The 17,921-nt window shown below is 35.7% G+C and overlaps 2 protein-coding genes across 2 annotated transcripts; both read left to right on the top strand.

The window, feature by feature from the left end:
- Positions 1 to 1,565: 1,565 nt before the first annotated feature.
- On the top strand, positions 1,566 to 3,412 carry LOC121265304 (berberine bridge enzyme-like 8). The gene has a single exon (XM_041168878.1). It carries the CDS (start codon positions 1,651 to 1,653, stop codon positions 3,253 to 3,255), a length of 1,605 nt encoding a protein of 534 aa, XP_041024812.1. The 5' UTR covers positions 1,566 to 1,650; the 3' UTR covers positions 3,256 to 3,412.
- Positions 3,413 to 15,850: 12,438 nt separating this feature from the next.
- On the top strand, positions 15,851 to 17,522 carry LOC121265303 (berberine bridge enzyme-like 4). The gene has a single exon (XM_041168876.1). The coding sequence runs from the start codon at positions 15,891 to 15,893 to the stop codon at positions 17,502 to 17,504; it is 1,614 nt and encodes a 537-aa protein (XP_041024810.1). The 5' UTR covers positions 15,851 to 15,890; the 3' UTR covers positions 17,505 to 17,522.
- The last annotated feature ends 399 nt before the right edge of the window (positions 17,523 to 17,921 follow it).

The raw sequence follows: 17,921 nt of genomic DNA, 5'->3' as shown, positions 1-17,921 counted from the left end.
AACCAGAAAAGGTTTTTTCTTTTGAATCAGCCTATGAGAGATGTGTAGGGAGTTGGTGATGTTGGCTTAATAAGGGAGTTGAGAACATCAACATTAGGAAGGGCAGCCTTAATTTCTAGTATAATAACTGGGCCAAAAATGGTATGATAATAGCCTAGCCAATTAAGGTGCAATAGGACACACGAGAAGTTTTTGTTCTCTTCTTCAACTCTCTTAACATATGATTACTCAATTCTCTCTAGATCGTGCATGTCTTCTATCTATTCAGCGCAAATTTTTAGATCATTACTTAGTTTTGTTGTACTTTCCCCTTTACGGTTCTCCTTTCCTTTTAGAAACTTGGTTTTATGGATTTATCTTTTCAATTTGTAACACCTCAATGGAAAGTGCAAGTCACAAAGTCTATACTCCAAAAAGACTAGCCAATGATACAATTAGAGCATCATTGAAACATTATAAAAAGTAATAACTTCTCATTCCCAAACAATATGGCATACACCACATACCCTCACTTATCATATGGGGTATCACATTATTCTTGTAACTCCCAAGTTTCTTCTTTTTTTAAAGAGTATTCATCCGTCATAAATTAGGGTTATCGATAAAATTAGGATACCAGTCTCTTTTTTTAAAGAAAAAAAAATCTCTCTTAAGCCATGCACCTTCTGCTTCAGAGCTTCAATAGAGGGAAAGTGATATTTAAACTTGCAGCATTTTTTGCCAACCATAAACCTCATATTATGAAAATTGGGAGTAGTTGATCAATCAAGTGATAGCGGTAAAAATAAAACCAAAAGTTTTTAGCCACATCATCATGACATGAGTCCAAAAACACATGATTCGCTGATTCACAATATTGAACGAAACAACATGCACAGATCGAAGGAGAGGTTATACCACATTATTATTAAATATTGTCATCTAAATGAATACCATTTATATGCAAAAGTTTTCACACAAAACAACAATCTTAGTGGAAAGAAGATCATTATAATTCCAAAATGGGGAAAACGGATAACTTCTTGGATTAAAGAAGGATAATTAACCAATAGTGGAAAGTTTCAAAGCACAAATGATGAGGATATTTCATTTTTAAATTCAAGATTTGTACATAATTAAGAATATCTCATTTTTAAATTACCTTTCATTTTATATCTTCCTTTAATTACTGATTTTCTTGCCATGTGGGGCAATTAAACAGGATATTCAAATTTCAGATGTAGCTTATGTGCATGCAGATGGCTAATTTCTTTGCAACATAAATAAATAAATAACGGAGGGGAAGTTTAAAACAGGAAGTTTATGGTAACGTACGTTATCGACATTTCCAAATAATTAAAACCATGTAAGAAACTGACATGAAGCTATTTTTTAGAAATTAATTTCATAAATAAATTTCAAAATTTTGCATATTAATTGTACGTCCTATATATGCAGAAATTAAAGAGGGGAATAAAACTGACAGCTCATTTACTTAATTTGTTCGATTTAGGACATTATTATTGCTTATAAATAGCATGCAGCGAAATTGGCATTAAATGAAAATTAAGTCGATCGACCGTCGATTTAAACACCAGCAATTGACCCTGATGATCTCGGGAACAAGAGCTCGCAACGAATTAGCAAAGGAACTGATCTAGTCCAAACAAGATGAAGGCCTCATGCCCACCTTCACTCCCAATATTATTCGCGATTATTCTGTTCTCAATCTCATGTACAAATTCAGAGCAAGTTAATCTAAACATGTTTTTCCGATGCCTTTCAAATCATTCTTCAATCTTCCACCCAATCTCTGAGACCATCTACACCCCCAACAATGCCTCTTTTCTCTCAGTTTTGAACTCTCATATAAAAAACCGCAGATTTCTAACATCTGCAACCCCAAAACCGCTCACTATTATAGCTGCCAAACACCAATCTCATGTCCAAGCAACTATTGTTTGTGCAAAGCGTTATGGCTTGGAAACCAGGATTCGAAGTGGTGGCCATGACTATGAGGGCCTTTCGTACGTATCGAATACTCCATTTCTAGTCCTCGACATGTTCAATCTTCGTGCTATAGACATTGATATAGCATCCGAGACTGCATGGGTTCAGGCTGGCGCTACTCTTGGCGAGCTTTATTATAGAATCGCCAAGAAAAGCAAAGTTCATGCCTTCCCCGCCGGGGTGTGTCCTAGCCTAGGCCTGGGTGGACACTTTTCTGGTGGTGGATATGGAAACCTGATGCGAAAGTACGGCCTCTCTGTAGATAATATAATCGATGCGCAAATAGTCACTGTCAATGGATCGATCCTTGAAAGAAAATCAATGGGAGAGGATGTGTTTTGGGCCATTAGAGGAGGTGGTGGAGCAAGCTTTGGAGTCATTCTTTCTTGGAAGATAAAGTTGGTACGAGTTCCATCCATGGTGACAGTGTTCAACGTTAAAAGGACATTAGAACAGAATGCAACAGATGTTGTTTATCGTTGGCAACAGGTTGCGGATAAGCTACCTGAAGACCTCTTCATAAGGGTAATGCCACAAGTAGTGAATGGAAGTCATGAGGACAAGAAGACTGTGCAAGTTTCTTTCATTGGCCACTTTCTGGGGAAATCTAAAAGACTTCTCCCATTGATGAATGAGAGGCTTCCTGAACTAAGATTGGAGCAAAATGACTGCAGTGAAATGCCTTGGATTGAGTCTACACTTTTCTGGGCGAATTTCCCCACTGGAACTCCCACGGATGCTTTACTCAGGCCATCCAAGGCAGATTTCTTCTTCAAAAGCAAATCTGATTATGTCAAGGAACCGATTCCAAAGACTGGCTTAGAATCGATATGGAAGTTGTTGATTGAAGGAGTAAAGGTATTTATGCAATGGAATCCTTATGGAGGAAGAATGAGTGAGATTTCAGAGTCAGAGACTCCATTCCCACACAGGGCTGGAAACATATTCAAAATACAGTATTTCGTGTTGTGGGTGGAAGAAGGAATAGAGGCTACGAACTATTATCTTAATTTTTCAAGAACCCTGTACGAGATGATGACACCGTACGCATCGAAGTCCCCAAGGGAGGCTTTTCTCAACTATAGGGATCTTGATATCGGTATTGCAAGTTCAAGTAATAATCGTACGATCCTTAATAGCAGTGCAAGAGTGTACGGGGGTAAGTATTTCAAGGGCAATCTGGACCGGCTGTTGCGAGTGAAGGCAAGCATTGATCCCTCTAACTTCTTCAAAAATGAACAAAGCATTCCGCCTCTTCCTATCTAGCCTTAATCCTTAAGCGGTTCCCAAATCCGTAGACCGGTCGAACTTGTTAGAGCAAATGAGCCAATTTTAGTGGCGGCCAAGAACATTTATTTTTATGGGCGACTTACTTTTGTAATTTAATAAAGAAAAGAATAACAGTTCTCTTCGCGTCTGTTCATCTTTCCAGCAAAGTACATGCAGAATATTTACGTGGTTAGATTTTGAAGTTAATGAAAGAAGAAGATTATATACTAGTAGTGCAAGAAAGTCATACTAGCAAGTACTCACAGGTAGAAACAGAAGAGAGATCAAACTATATGGATATTGGAAATCATTTATAAAAGCATTATATCAAATATAGGGTTGGACCGCATTTCAACAAGATTGAAAAAATATAAAGCAAAGACGCGATATATAGCCCTGCTTTCATAGTAGATTTTGGGGATATGAGAAAATAAGTTGCATAGAAGCAAGCCTTGGTTCTAGAGCTAGTTTATCTTTTCTTCCTTTTTTTTTTTTTTTTTTTTTTTGTAGTGAGGAAAATGATACTCTAATTTATTGATAATGAATACCTCATATAAAAGCAAGTCAACTAATGCCTAGGATTGGGAATACCTATGCGATCTAAAGCATCAAGACCAACCATATTTTGAGGACTTTGTAAAAGGAAAGAGAAACTTACCTCATTACCACGTGCACCGAATGAGACAAGACTATCAACTAAAGCATTGCCCTCCCCATAAACATGATGGACTCTAAAAGAGAGAAACCATTTTTTTGATGCAAAATATTATCTCAGATATCAAAAAATGGCCGAGGAGGCTAGGAATTGGAATTAAACGAGTTAAACACAAGCAGGGAGTCTGATTCCACAATAAAGTCCGACACATCCAATCGGTACCATAAAAGCAAGTCAATCTTTAAAGTTGAAAGCTTTGCGAAAGTGTTGTCCCAATGCCCAATAAACAAGAAAATCAAACAATAACAAAGTTATTAAAGGCTTCCTTAATATGCCCCCACAACCGGTACGACTAGGATTACCTTTAGAAGTACCATCAATATTAAGATTGAGAGTTCCCACGGGGCAGAGATCCACTTCACAACGAAATGCCTCTTAGTTGGAAATATGAAAGAGACTTGAGGACCGAAGCACTGGAATAGGACAATAAAGATTTCGTGACACCCCGGTTTATAATAGTTAAGAATACAATGCACCTAATATACTTCTAACAATATGAAATAATCGCAACTGGTAGTTTTTATTTTTAGCAATACACAATGTACCAGAATATTAATCCCAAAATAGAGACACTTTCTTTAATATTCACATACACAAAAGTCATAACATTTGTCCAACTTGTCTGTAAACAAAATAACACACTATTGAAGACAAATCTCCATAATTACAGACATAATATAAAACTAAACTAAAAACCAAACCGCTCACGTAGCTCAGCTATAAGCTCCAAAATAAAATCCAAAAGTTGGAGGACCAACTCTGGCCATGACCAACCCAAGGTTCCTCCTCAATACTATTCAATGTCATCCAACTGAGGGTGTACGGGTTCTCTAATCCCTGACACATCGTCTACCATTGAAATTTATAAATCTCAACAAGTAAGGCTCTTAAGCTACTAATAGTATAAATAAGTATGCTTGATAATAACAGGACATGTATGCTTGATGCACGTGGACTTGCTTATGAAAGACATGGCATGTTTGCTTACTTAAGATAGACTTATACATAATATCTTGTCCCATGGGGTTGCCACAGTGTAAACTTGACACTTTTTGCTTAACTAAAACTTATTTCATGACATGCTTGCATGCTTCATGACATATAGTCGTAACATGTGACATATATTCATGATTGATATACATAATAGTATGACATTGCATAACATGATTCAATTTAATAAAATTAAAGAAAATATGAATATAACTTGCATGAACATTACCATCATACATACATAAGCATATCTTAAGTAAGTTAGGATCTAACTTACAAAATTTCATGCGTAATGTAAATGTAATATAGGCTAAAATCAGAGACGTTCTAGGGTTATATATTCTCACTCAATCCTCATAAGAACATAATCATTAACTTTGGGCTAAATTTTCAAATTTACCCCTTGACTTTTGGAAAATTACAAATTAGCCCCTAAACTTACGAAAATTGCAAATCGACCTCAAAACTTATCAAAGTTTACATACTTCATGTAAATTTCATCCTAAATCTAAATATGGGCTTAGAATTTTTAAAAACTAAGGCATTTGGTTATGCAATTCAAATGAGATGAGATGAGATGTTTTGTTGAAAATTGAATAAAATATTGTTATAATATAATTTTTAATATTATTATTATTTTGAGATTTAAAAAGATTGAATTGTTTATTACATTTTGTGTGAGACTTTGAAAAAATTGTAATGATGAGATGAGATGAAATGAGATAGGTGTGTATCCAAACCGAGCTAAACCCTACCATGAGAACTCTTGGCCGATTCATATAAAGGCTAAAAACTATGATTTTGCTTGCTATTTGGTCATTTAACACGCAAACATGCATGACCGAAATTGAAAATTCTCCGATATCATATTTTTATTTCTAAAATCATGCCAAGACGTTAAATCATATATTTTATAAAAACTCAAACTCACCATTTCAAAGAATAACACAAAACATCAAGTTTTGGTCAAGCCGAACCTATGCTTTGTATTCTCAGCCTAATACTTTCATTTCTTCGTACATCTTCCTTGCTTTCTGACACCCGTTCACTGAAGACTTGAACCTCATCCCAAACCACTACGTAATTTGTCCTTATTAACGGTCAACTCATCTGTTGGAGGCCTTGTAGTCGTGGGCCCTTCATCCTGGCCTAACCCACTATTGATACTCATAGGTAAACTAGTCATATTTTCTTCATTGAATACATAATTACCTTGATATTCTCCCCTTACGCCTGAAAATCTTCCATTAAGTCAACTGAATCTCCATTTTGAAATCCTCCCTCCAACTCCATTAACTCGTGAATTTTTGTTCTTCCTATAATACTGTTGATATGCATTGCCCATTGTAGCCGTAGGACTCTATCCGGAGCTGTGCTAGTCCCCACCTGCCCCATCCTTTCTCTTCTCTAATCCACCAAGGTCTTTCTTGGCCTGTTTCGTATAGATCACATTACTACGACGTCGTCCATAAGTCTCTGCTCGAAACCACGACCCAAACTGATCTGCAAGTTCTATCCTAGTAACTCGCTAATTATCCCTTTGCTTACATTCCTGAGTATCATGTAAGATCCGTCGACATTTAAAGCAAAATCGAGGCAGCTTTTCAAATTTCAACAGAACCCAAACTCGGGTACCATTAACGTTGATTGTTAGACCTCAAGCAATCGGCTTTGTTAAATCAATTTCAACTTTAACATGTAGAAAATTCCCCCACCCCACACCTTCATCTTTCACATCCACCTCTTCTACCTGCCTATAGAACTTTCTATCTGCTTCCCAGTATCTCAATTCATGCACACTAGAGGAAAATTATGCAACTGTACCCACACTGAGGCGTGTTCAAAACTCACCTTCCTTGCTTGTATAAAGCCATCAAACTATTTATTGTGATCAAGCTATTGTCAAACAACCATGGCCTACCGTCTTCTACTCTCTATTTATCCACGAGTATCAAATGTAATAATAAAGACATTTGGTTCGACCTCCTGGAATGTAGCCAGTTTGCTCAACTCCACACTTTCGCCATTGTGGAAGAAATGAACATCTTGCCAATCAGGCATTCTAAGCACACCTTACCGACCAAGCATTTTTCTTCTTTCTTCTGCACATCGTTTATAATCCCTCCATCTGGTTCAATCTCTATATGCTTTTCTTCTATTTACCTCAGTTGTTCCCATAGATATTTTATGCCTTCCATGTCTTCCTCCTACTACCTTCGACTACACACTAAAAAGAACACCTCTCACTCCAGAAGGAGACTCGAAAGAAGAAACTCTCACACACCTCTATTCTCTCAAGAGAGAAAATAGAGAGGAGACTTCTGAACTATAGAAATGTTGAGTTGGGTACCAATAGGGTTGGGAGTTGTAGCTACTCAAAAGCTAGTTGGAACACCCTGCACTCCCACGGATAAGAACGACATTATTTTTATAAAATCTTCGGGAACTGACGTGCTAATACTGATCTTGACTTAACAATTCTTTTCCTAATGAAGTGTCAAATACAGAAGATTACGTAAATAAATAAGTCAACCTTTATTAAATACTTAAAATCTAAAAGAGAATTTGCGGAAACACTTCTTTAAAATCAATAAAGTCTCACATTCTTATAAAAAATAACTTATTAAATTAAAAATCATAAAAATGAGCATAACATAATCTGTCTAGGCCTCTGTCTCGCCTTCCTGGGCCAAGTCTTGTCCTGTATTCTCATCCTCACAAGGATCATCACCTTGGGTGGGTAAAACATAAAAACATACAAAAATGAGTCGAATACTCAAGAAACAACACATCATACAGTAAACATAATAAAAATAAGAATTCTTAGAGAAAATATGCATATTCATGATTACGCAAGCAAATAACATTAACTTGAACTTGAACCGTGCATGAAATGCATTAACTTATCTTTTACTTATCGTAGGCCGGTACCCACTATTGACTCCCGTAAATTAGGATTAGCGAATCTAACTAGATTTTGATTTTGCCTATGGCCGCAAGTAGTGGAGTCCATATATAAGGAAGACACACAGACTGGGTGCACTACCAGCATGTACAACCTGCCAATGCAATATGCCTATAACATATAGTACCGTCTTCATATCATAATATAGGCCGTTATGTAACAACTGAGCCTAGTGCCAAGTTTTTTTTTATATTTTCAGGTTAAGTATATGAAAAAGCCGGGGGAAATTTTTCGAATATTACTTTATGGACGAAGATAATTTTTTTAAACAAGTTGGATTTTTTTTTTTATTTGAGTTTGAGTCAGGGCATATAATTCGTGGAAAAAGCCCAAGCCTGTGTTACCTTATTTTTTTTTTTTTACGTACCACCCGTTTCACGTTCGTTTGTTTTTCCTCTCCATGCACGCCACTTTCCCTCAACTACACTTGAATCAGTTTTTCTCCACAGCATGCACATTACTACCTCATTTCTCTAGGATTTTTCCATCGCCAATAAATAAATAAATAAATATATATATATATATACGTACCTGCATGTTAGTTTACCAAGCCTATAGCTGCCACAAAAACTCCCGCGGCAATCTCCACCCACGCACTCACAGAAGCAGCTCCATCCGCAAACCAACGTCCACCACAAGCTGCCACCCTCCACAACCTCCATCCAGTTACAGTTGTTGTCTCTACACCTCCACACCCACAGCGTTAGACCTAGTCTACAGCCTAGTTGCACGACCTCACCATCACAAAAGCCCATGCCCGTATGCGCTCAACCGAACGAAAACCACCCCCGTGCGATTTTCCCCCTGCACAACGGAAGCCTCTGGCCTTTGCCCAGCCCCTTGTGAAACCGTAAGCCACCGTGCCTAGCCACACGAAGCCGCCTACTGTAACCTCCGTTGCAAGCCACAAAACTCCCCTGTTTTAGACAGCCGAAACAAAGTGATTGTTTTGCCCTTCGTGAGCCACCAAGCCACCCTCACTCCTCACCTCAGCCGTGAGCCACCCAGTTGCACCACCTTTCCAGAGTCAACAACAGGAAGCGACGCTAGAAGCCTCCCACCAGCCCATATTCGCCGCACTATTCTCTCTCGGTAGGCCCGAGTTTCTCTCTGTCCCTCTCTCCCTCAAGGTTGACTCCCTCTCTCTCTCTCTCTCTCTCTCTCTCTCTCTCTCTCTCTCTCTCTCTCTCTCTTTGTGTTTAGCCGCCACCTCGCCGACGTAATCTCCTCCACCTCCCAATCCTCGCGCTGCTCCTCCACTCTAGGCGAGTATGGCATCTCCGTTGCATGTGTTTGGTCTCAGTTTTTCATTCCTTTTTTTGTGTTTGTTTTCCCAAACAGTACAAACTTTTTTTTCTCCAAAATGCCCCCATATCAGAATGGTTCAATGGGCATGAGTTTTTTTTTTTTAAAACTCGCTTGCATAGTTTTATTTGAGGTATAAGAATATATATAGAAAATATTTATGCTTTTAAAGCAACTAGTTGAAATATTTTACTACCAATTTTCAGTTGAGAATAATAAGATGTTAATTTTATTTTAAATACTTTAAGACGAATTAAGTCTATTTTAATTAAATGGCATTTTTTTTTTTTGCCTACCTTAATAGATTTTTGATATAATTATGTTACCCAATTTTATAAATTGATCTCATTAGTAAATAAGTTAGATTTTGTGTTTTGTTCGGCCTGATTATTGGGACATTGATGAATTTGAAAAATGTGACGATATTTTAGGATTACGTGAAGTTAGGTTTTTGAAGAAATAAAATAGGTCATTTTAGAAGCTTAGGATTAAATCTCGAAATACATAATTAATTGGAAATTTACGAGAATTACGTGATCATTTTATAGGTAACGATTAATTAGTGTTCGATATTTTTTAGGAAAATTCTGGAAAAGCTAAGAAGTTCAGGTAAGTGGGGTTCTTATACTAGACTTTGCATAAAATAAAATGAGTTGAGGTTGACTTTTGGAAAATATACATATTTGGTTACGAAAATAAATTTGAACTACCTCAGTTATTTGTTCTGCATTATTCATGAGATTCTGTTTAAGAAGAAAGTATTTTCTGTCATGACTGGTGTAGAAATGAGCGTATTTTTGACATTCTGTTTCTAAACTTTGAAAAGAGAGCGAATATGAAATTTTGTGCATAAATTATGTTGTGATATAATTTTGTTCTATTCTGAAGATTTTCTATACTCTGATATGATCTGATGTGATTTCTGAAAACCTCTAGCATAACATTCTGTTTTTGTTTATGTTCCGTTCTGACCTTACCACGAGTGTAAAATTGTGGCCTCCGTTTGGGTTGGTACCAACTTTTCTGTTTCTCGTGCACCCACTTTGGAAACAAAGTGGTTTTCTGTGTGGTCTTTCCTATGTGCACACTCGGGGATCCGAGAATGAATAAGGGGAAGATTCACATTTTGTTTCTGCTTGGTTAACTACCGGAGTTTGCACAACCCTATCACGGGGGTTAAACATTGTATTTGTTCTGATATGATAAGATAAGATATGATGTTTCAATTTATTTATGCCAAAGGGATTTTGATTATAAATATTTTCGAATTTTCGCTCTAATATTTTTTATAACACGTTCTGACACTTCATTTTGAAAACATTATTCTGATTCTGCATTCTGAACTCTGTAAATACTTATGTTTACACACTAGTATATGTCCTCTGCTTACTGAGTTGTTAATAACTCACCCCTTATCTTTATATATTTTTTAGATAATTTTGATGGTTCAGATATTTTTCAAAAGAGTATGAAGTTTTAGCAAGGTGTGATGATCGTAGTGGAATAAGTGTCTAAGGGTACAAGTGCTTATTTGAGAGTCATAGTTAGTAAACTGATTTATTTTTCGGGTATTTTGATTTGATGATTTAAGGATATTTTCGAGTTTATGGAGAATTTCTAATTTATGTTATTGAAAATTTCTTTATTGTCCCCATGGAGGAACTTAGATATTTGGATTGATTAAATGAATTAATATTTTATGAAATTTTCTGGATTTTATAGTTGTGTTGTTTAAGTTGATATTAGGTATTAAGAGCTAACTCTCCAGACCTCCGGGAACGGGGCATTACACGTTACGTATCTTATCATTCACAATTTATCATAATCATACTTGCATAATTATCATATCTTGTCATATCATACCATAGGTTTCAAATGAAATTGCATATTTCATAAAATGTCATGATACATGTTTCCTTACATAAATCAAGATTTCTTATAAATATCTTGATGCATAACTCTTCACATAAAATCATGAATTTTCATAAATATTTTAATGCATTAATCTTCACATATAATCATGATTTTTCATAAATATTTTAATACATAACTCTCACATGACATCGTGGATTTTTCATAAATGTTTTAATGCATAAATTTGCACATAAAATCATATATTTTCATAAGTGTTTCAATGCATATGTACAGCTAACATGAAATATATGCATAAATCATCACGTTCATAAATTGATCATGGCTTGGGTACTTAAAAATGAGATTCCAATAGAGGGTGTACATACATAATACTTTTATAAAAGACATGTCGTTTACCGTACATGCGTGTAAGGGTATGGTCATTTTACTTACCTCGTAGCGTTAATCCAATATTTTCTAGGTGCAACTAATTATCAAGAAAGCTTGAGGGCTACATACAGTTGTGCTCAGGCAACCAAACGGTGCACAGCATTAAAATGGGGTAGTGGGTGTGTAATACCCCATATGATAAAGATAAAAATAAGTAGTGTATGGAATCCCACATTGCTTGAAAATGAAAAGTTCTTGCTCTTTATAAGGTTCCAATAAGGCTCCAATTATATCATTGATTAATTCTTTTGGAGTATAGGCCATGTGGTTTGGACCTTCCATTGAGGCATTACAGGGTCAGGGTGACACCTTCCATCGTTGGCAACAGAGGTGCAACGGCTGGTTTTGATGCTCTGTTTCTGTAGGGCTAGAATAGTGCCTCTTTGGAAGTGCAACGATGGCTTAGGGTTCACAGTACTGAAGACTTGTTGTTGTAGAGGGGTTTGTTTCCAGTGGTTCTACAATGGCGTGGTTGAACTTTACCCATCGATACCGAGTGCAGGAATGTGGGCATGTGTGTGCGTGGGGCTGGTCTACTTGCAAGAGTGAAAACAGGGCTCCGTTGGTGGCCCTCTGCTTGGTTGTCGGACTTGGGAGGAGCATGCAATGTTGTGGTTGCTGGACTTCACATGGGGGTGGACGGCTTGGGGCATGGGTTGGTTTGAGGGGAGAAGGAAGTAGCAACGTGTTGTCTTGCTTGCGGGAGAGGAAATGCCATGTAAGTGGGTTGCTGGATGTGCTATAAGGGCTGAGGGGAGGTGGTTTGTGAAAGGGAAGGGCTACTGTGCATGGGTTAGGTCTCTTGGAGGTTGCTACGTGCTGGGTGTAACCAAAGAACTAAACTAGGGCTTAAATAAGAATGTGATGCATGTTCAGTGCATGTAGCTAAGTGTGTGTGTGTGTGTGTGTGTGTGTATATATATATATATATGAGGAGTCGGTTGAAGAAATTTAACATGAAGAGACTTGCAGAGTTGTAACTCTGTTGGGAGAGAATTCTATTAGGGTGTGAATCTTAGTGGAAAGTGGAGACGTGCATGGCTAATTAGAATTATAGAGAAACCAACATTGGCCTAACGAGTTTGGATTCATCCCATGGATCAAATTACCAAATAAATAGATTTCACTTGGTTTATAAAATATTAAGTGAATTTAACCTAAATATCAAGCCAAATAAAATTTTGTAATTTATCATAAAAATTTTGGACATGTGACCTATTTAAAATTATTTGTTAAATCTCAAATGAGTTTTTCATAAATATTAACCTCGATAATTTAATAGTTTGCGGGCTATTCTAAAATGACCTATTAAACTTAATGTAAGCCCAATAAAATTATCCATATTTCATCTCTAGTAATATTGGATAGGGTGGTTGGGAGACCAAGTATTTTAGGGAAAATTTCGACAGGTTGGTAAAAGACTTTGGTAGAGCCAGATAACTTCTTTCGATATGAACAAAGCATCCCTTCTCTTGCACCATGGACAAAGTGTACAGGTAGGATAAAGCAAATGCTTCGAACGCATCTGATGATCAGCCTACGAAAGATGCAAAATAATGTCATGTAAAGTACGACCCATTTTCTGTTTTAATATTCACAATGCTTATGTTTTGTGATAATAATTTAATCTAAATATTATAATATTAATCTTAAACTATTAATAGGCTTCAATGGTTAGATTTTAATGGCTGGAACTAAACGTCTATAGTGCAACCTTTCCTAATTTAGGGATACAGAGTGTAATAATTCCTTATTTATAAATTAAGTAGACCCTTTGATTAATACTCCTGAGATTTTTTAATCCTATTGTTTTGCTCCGCCGAAGCTGATATGTTGGCACTACTGTTTAGATATCTTTATGAGAAATGATATTTGCCGTCGTAATTGATCTGTAAGCGCTACGCAATTTTTTTTAAAAAAAAAAATGAATAAATACAGGATTCATATAAAAAAAATAATTAACTTTTTAATAGTAAACTTCAATATTTTTCAAAAGGATTGTGCAACACTTATGCACTACACGACTGTATCTATCATTATTCCATAAAAATAGGCAATTTTCATGTCACTTGTGCATAATATATATTCTCGGGGCTGTCATTGCTTCATAGCAAAGAAAACTATTTAATCTCCAGAAATTTATATTTTTTTCATATGTATTATGGGTGGTTAAAATTTTCAAGATTTTGAAAAACAAACTTCAGATCATATCATTTCAGACTATTTTATTACTATTTATTATTATTTAATATTTATTTATTTTTTTTATTACTATTTATTATTTTTTTATTATTATTCACTAATCTTCTCATGTCATCTTAATATTCAAAAGCAGCGTTACTCACACGCAGTTAAGGAAAGAGGTAAATATCTTCAATACTCCACCTTTTGCATCCTTGGATAGGATGATAGGTGGACAACAACCAATTTCCAGTAAAAGAAAGCATCAACGCGTATGAGGAAAGCATTGAGATGATGAGATAAGATGAACTGAGATTATTTCTCAATTCAAATGGAACAACGTGAAGTTTAAATAGTGAATTGAGATGAAAATTAAATAAAATATTATTATAATATTAGTTTTTAATATTATTATTACTTTTAAATTTAAAAAAACAAAATTATTAAAAATTATAATAATTAGATTAAATAAAATAAATTAAAATAAACTCTCAATCTAGACTGAACCTAATTTGAAAGTGGTAGCAGCATGCAGTGATTGTGAGACCCACACTCTGCAAGCATCTGGCTCACGTGCCCAACGAAGATGCTCGGGGCTTGCTTCACGGAAAATATAACAATGAAAGGACCAAAACGAGATGGGCGGGGTATGGTTGATAATGGAAGCTAAAAACGTGTGGATTTGAACAGCAACATTATTGTTAATTAGAATATTACAGTACATAGAATATAGTATATATGGTAATATAATTTATTTTCTATTCTATTTAATTAATTTAGTGTATAAATCAATCATATCAATAAATAATATCATCGATTTATTGTTTTTACATTTTTTTTTCTCCAACTTCATTTACTTTTAAATAGAGGGATATGTTATATACTAAAAAGTAATTGACAATAACAAAGATGTAGTACAACTCCACAAAATCTCTTGAGAAATGCTTTCGGAATCCAAAAAAAATCTCGAATAGAATTTTTTTTTTTTTTTACCGAATGATTAAAAAAATATTTTTTTAATGATATTATGAATTTTTTATTTTTTTTAATAAATATTTATGATGATTAAAAAAATACATAAAAAAAATTTATACTATTTAATAAATTTTTTAAATCTTGAATTCGGGATCCGTAATAGTACTCAAATCTCTTTTTGTCATTTTCTGTTCTTCGTCTTTTTTTTATTTTATTTTTATCATAATATCATGGCATGATACCGAATCCCGATATCTCCCACGTAATTATTTCTGTCTGTACTCTTTTTGTTAGGAGGTGTGTTCCTTCATTTTGATATTTACATAGAGTGGACACCCACCGAGCGGGTGCCCCCGCTGGGTCAAATTTAAAGGTTGTTTTTTTATTTTTTTATCACATTATTCTTTTAATATTTTTTAAACAAAAATTCATAATATTATTAAATAATATTTTTTTAATCTCTAAGTTAAAAAAAAAAAAAAAGGTAGGGGAGCTCCCAGCGGATCCCTAGCTTTTTCGATTTACATAACACACCACGTCTAGTTTTACGATATTTTCGTCTTTTAGCGTGTTCTTTAATAATTAGTACTTTTTCACAGAGATTTTTGTTGCCGAAAATAACTACTTTCGGCAAGTTCTACTCGTCAAATATGGTCTTGCAAGACAAAAAACTATTTCCGTGGACTTTGTGGCTCGCAGTGCCGAAAATTGATTAAAGAATTAGATTTGATCAGGAATACGACGAAAAGTATGTATTTAGGAATGAATTAATTATAAAGAAGATGTATAGACTCTAGCTAGCTAGCTACAGCATGCATTAACAATTTTCAATAAAATATATTTCCTGATATGCTTAATATTATAAACTACAGCAAATTGGTATAATTAATTTTTGTAGCACCAAAAAGGAAATAATTATGATTACAGAAGAGGTAGGTATCATTATCATTTTCAAATAAAAACCATGTAAACAGTTGAGAAAGAAGATCTATTTAATTGGATTTGATTTCATAATTAATTAATGATCCATTAATTGTTTAATTACCTTGCATGCAACGAATTAATAGCATTAGTTGAAAGTTTATATAAGTATAACGTTCATGATGTCTTAGCCATGATCAGTACTCTCATATTGATCTTATAATAGTGTTGCAGATCACACAAACAAGAGCTCAAACCAACGAATTATTTGGCAGAATGAAGACCTCATGCCAGCGGCCAACTTCAATCCCAATCATACTTGCAATCATTTTGTTCTCAATTTCATGTGCAAATTCAGAGCAAGTTAATCTAGACATGTTTTTTCGATGCCTTTCAAGTAATTCTTCACCATTTTACCCAGTCTCCCAGGCCATCTACACCCCCAACAATGCTTCTTTTCTCTCAGTTTTGAACTCCTACATAAAAAACCGCAGGTTTTTGACATCTGCAACCCCAAAACCTCTTGCTATTATAGCTGCCAAACACATTTCTCACATCCAAGCAACTGTTACTTGTGCACAGCATTATGGCTTGGAAATCAGGATTCGAAGCGGTGGCCATGACTATGAGGGTCTTTCATACGTATCAAATAATCCATTTATAGTCCTTGACATGTTCAATTTGCGTGCTCTAGACATTGATATAGCATCCGAGACTGCATGGGTTCAGGCTGGCGCTACTCTTGGCGAGCTTTATTACAGAATCGCCGAGAAAAGTAAAGTCCATGCTTTCCCTGCTGGGGTCTGTCCGAGCGTAGGCTCGGGTGGACACTTTTCTGGAGGTGGATATGGAAACTTGATGCGAAAGTATGGCCTCTCTGTGGATAATATAATCGATGCGCAAATAGTCACTGTTAATGGATCAATCCTCGATAGAAAATCCATGGGAGAGGATGTGTTTTGGGCCATTAGAGGAGGTGGTGGAGCAAGCTTTGGAGTCATTCTTTCATGGAGAATAAAGTTGGTAAGAGTTCCATCCATGGTGACAGTGTTCAATGTTAAAAGGACATTAGAACAGAATGCAACAGATGTTGTTTATCGTTGGCAACAGGTTGCGGACAAACTACCAAAAGATCTCTTCATAAGGTTAATGCCACAAACAGTGAATGGAAGTCAGGAAGGCAAGAAGACGGTGCAAGTTTCTTTCATTGGACACTTCTTGGGAAAATCTGAAAGCCTTATCCCTTTGATGAATGTGAGGTTTCCCGAACTAAGATTGCAACAAGATGACTGCAATGAAATGACATGGATTGAGTCTACTCTTTTCTGGGCAGATTTCCCCCTCGGAACTCCCACGGATGCTTTATTAGTCAGGCCATCCAAGGCAGATTTCTTCTTCAAAAGTAAGTCTGATTATGTGAAGGAACCAATTCCAAAGACTGGTTTAGAATCCATATGGAAGTTGTTGATTGAAATAGGGGAAAATGGATGGACGCAATGGAATCCTTATGGAGGAAGAATGAGTGAGATTTTGGAATCAGAGACTCCATTTCCGCACAGGACTGGAAACATATTCAAGATACAGTATTTCGTGAAGTGGGTGGAAGAAGGTACAGAAGCTACGAACCATTACCTTGAACTTTCAAGAACTTTGTATAAGGTTATGAGACCGTACGTATCAAAGTCTCCAAGGGAGGCTTTTTTCAACTATAAAGATCTTGATATCGGTACTGCCAGTTCAAGCAATAATCGTACAATCCTTATTGACAGTGCACGAGTGTATGGGAGTAAGTACTTCACGGGCAATCTAGACAGGTTGATGCGTGCGAAGACAAGCATTGATCCGTCCAATTTCTTCAAAAACGAACAAAGCATTCCCCCCGGGCCTTGAGCCTTAAAGCGGTTTCCAGTACATTTCTATGGCTGACTTAATTTTAGAGTTACATAAAGAAAAAAACAACATTTCTCTTCGCGTGATTGTATTTCTCTCCCATGATCACCTGCACAAACCAATTTATGTACGTGGATAGATCAAGAAGTTAATGGAGAAGGATTCAAAGAATTTAATTACAAGAGATCAGTATTCTCAGACTTATTCAGCTAAGATAAACATGCCTTTCAATGTGACCACTGATCTTGCATATAGAAAACATGATTAAGAAGATCTCATTTTTAAACCTTTCATTTTATGTCTTCCTTTAATTACTGATTTTCTTGCCATTTAGGACCAAATTAAGGGTCATGTTCAGGTTTCAGATTTAGCTAGATTTGTACATAATTAAGAATATCTCATTTTTAAACCTTTCAT

The sequence above is a fragment of the Juglans microcarpa x Juglans regia genome, chromosome 5D, assembly GCF_004785595.1.
Source record: "Juglans microcarpa x Juglans regia isolate MS1-56 chromosome 5D, Jm3101_v1.0, whole genome shotgun sequence".
Taxonomy (NCBI): Eukaryota; Viridiplantae; Streptophyta; class Magnoliopsida; order Fagales; family Juglandaceae; genus Juglans; species Juglans microcarpa x Juglans regia.
This window is presented reverse-complemented; position numbering and strand designations above follow the sequence as displayed.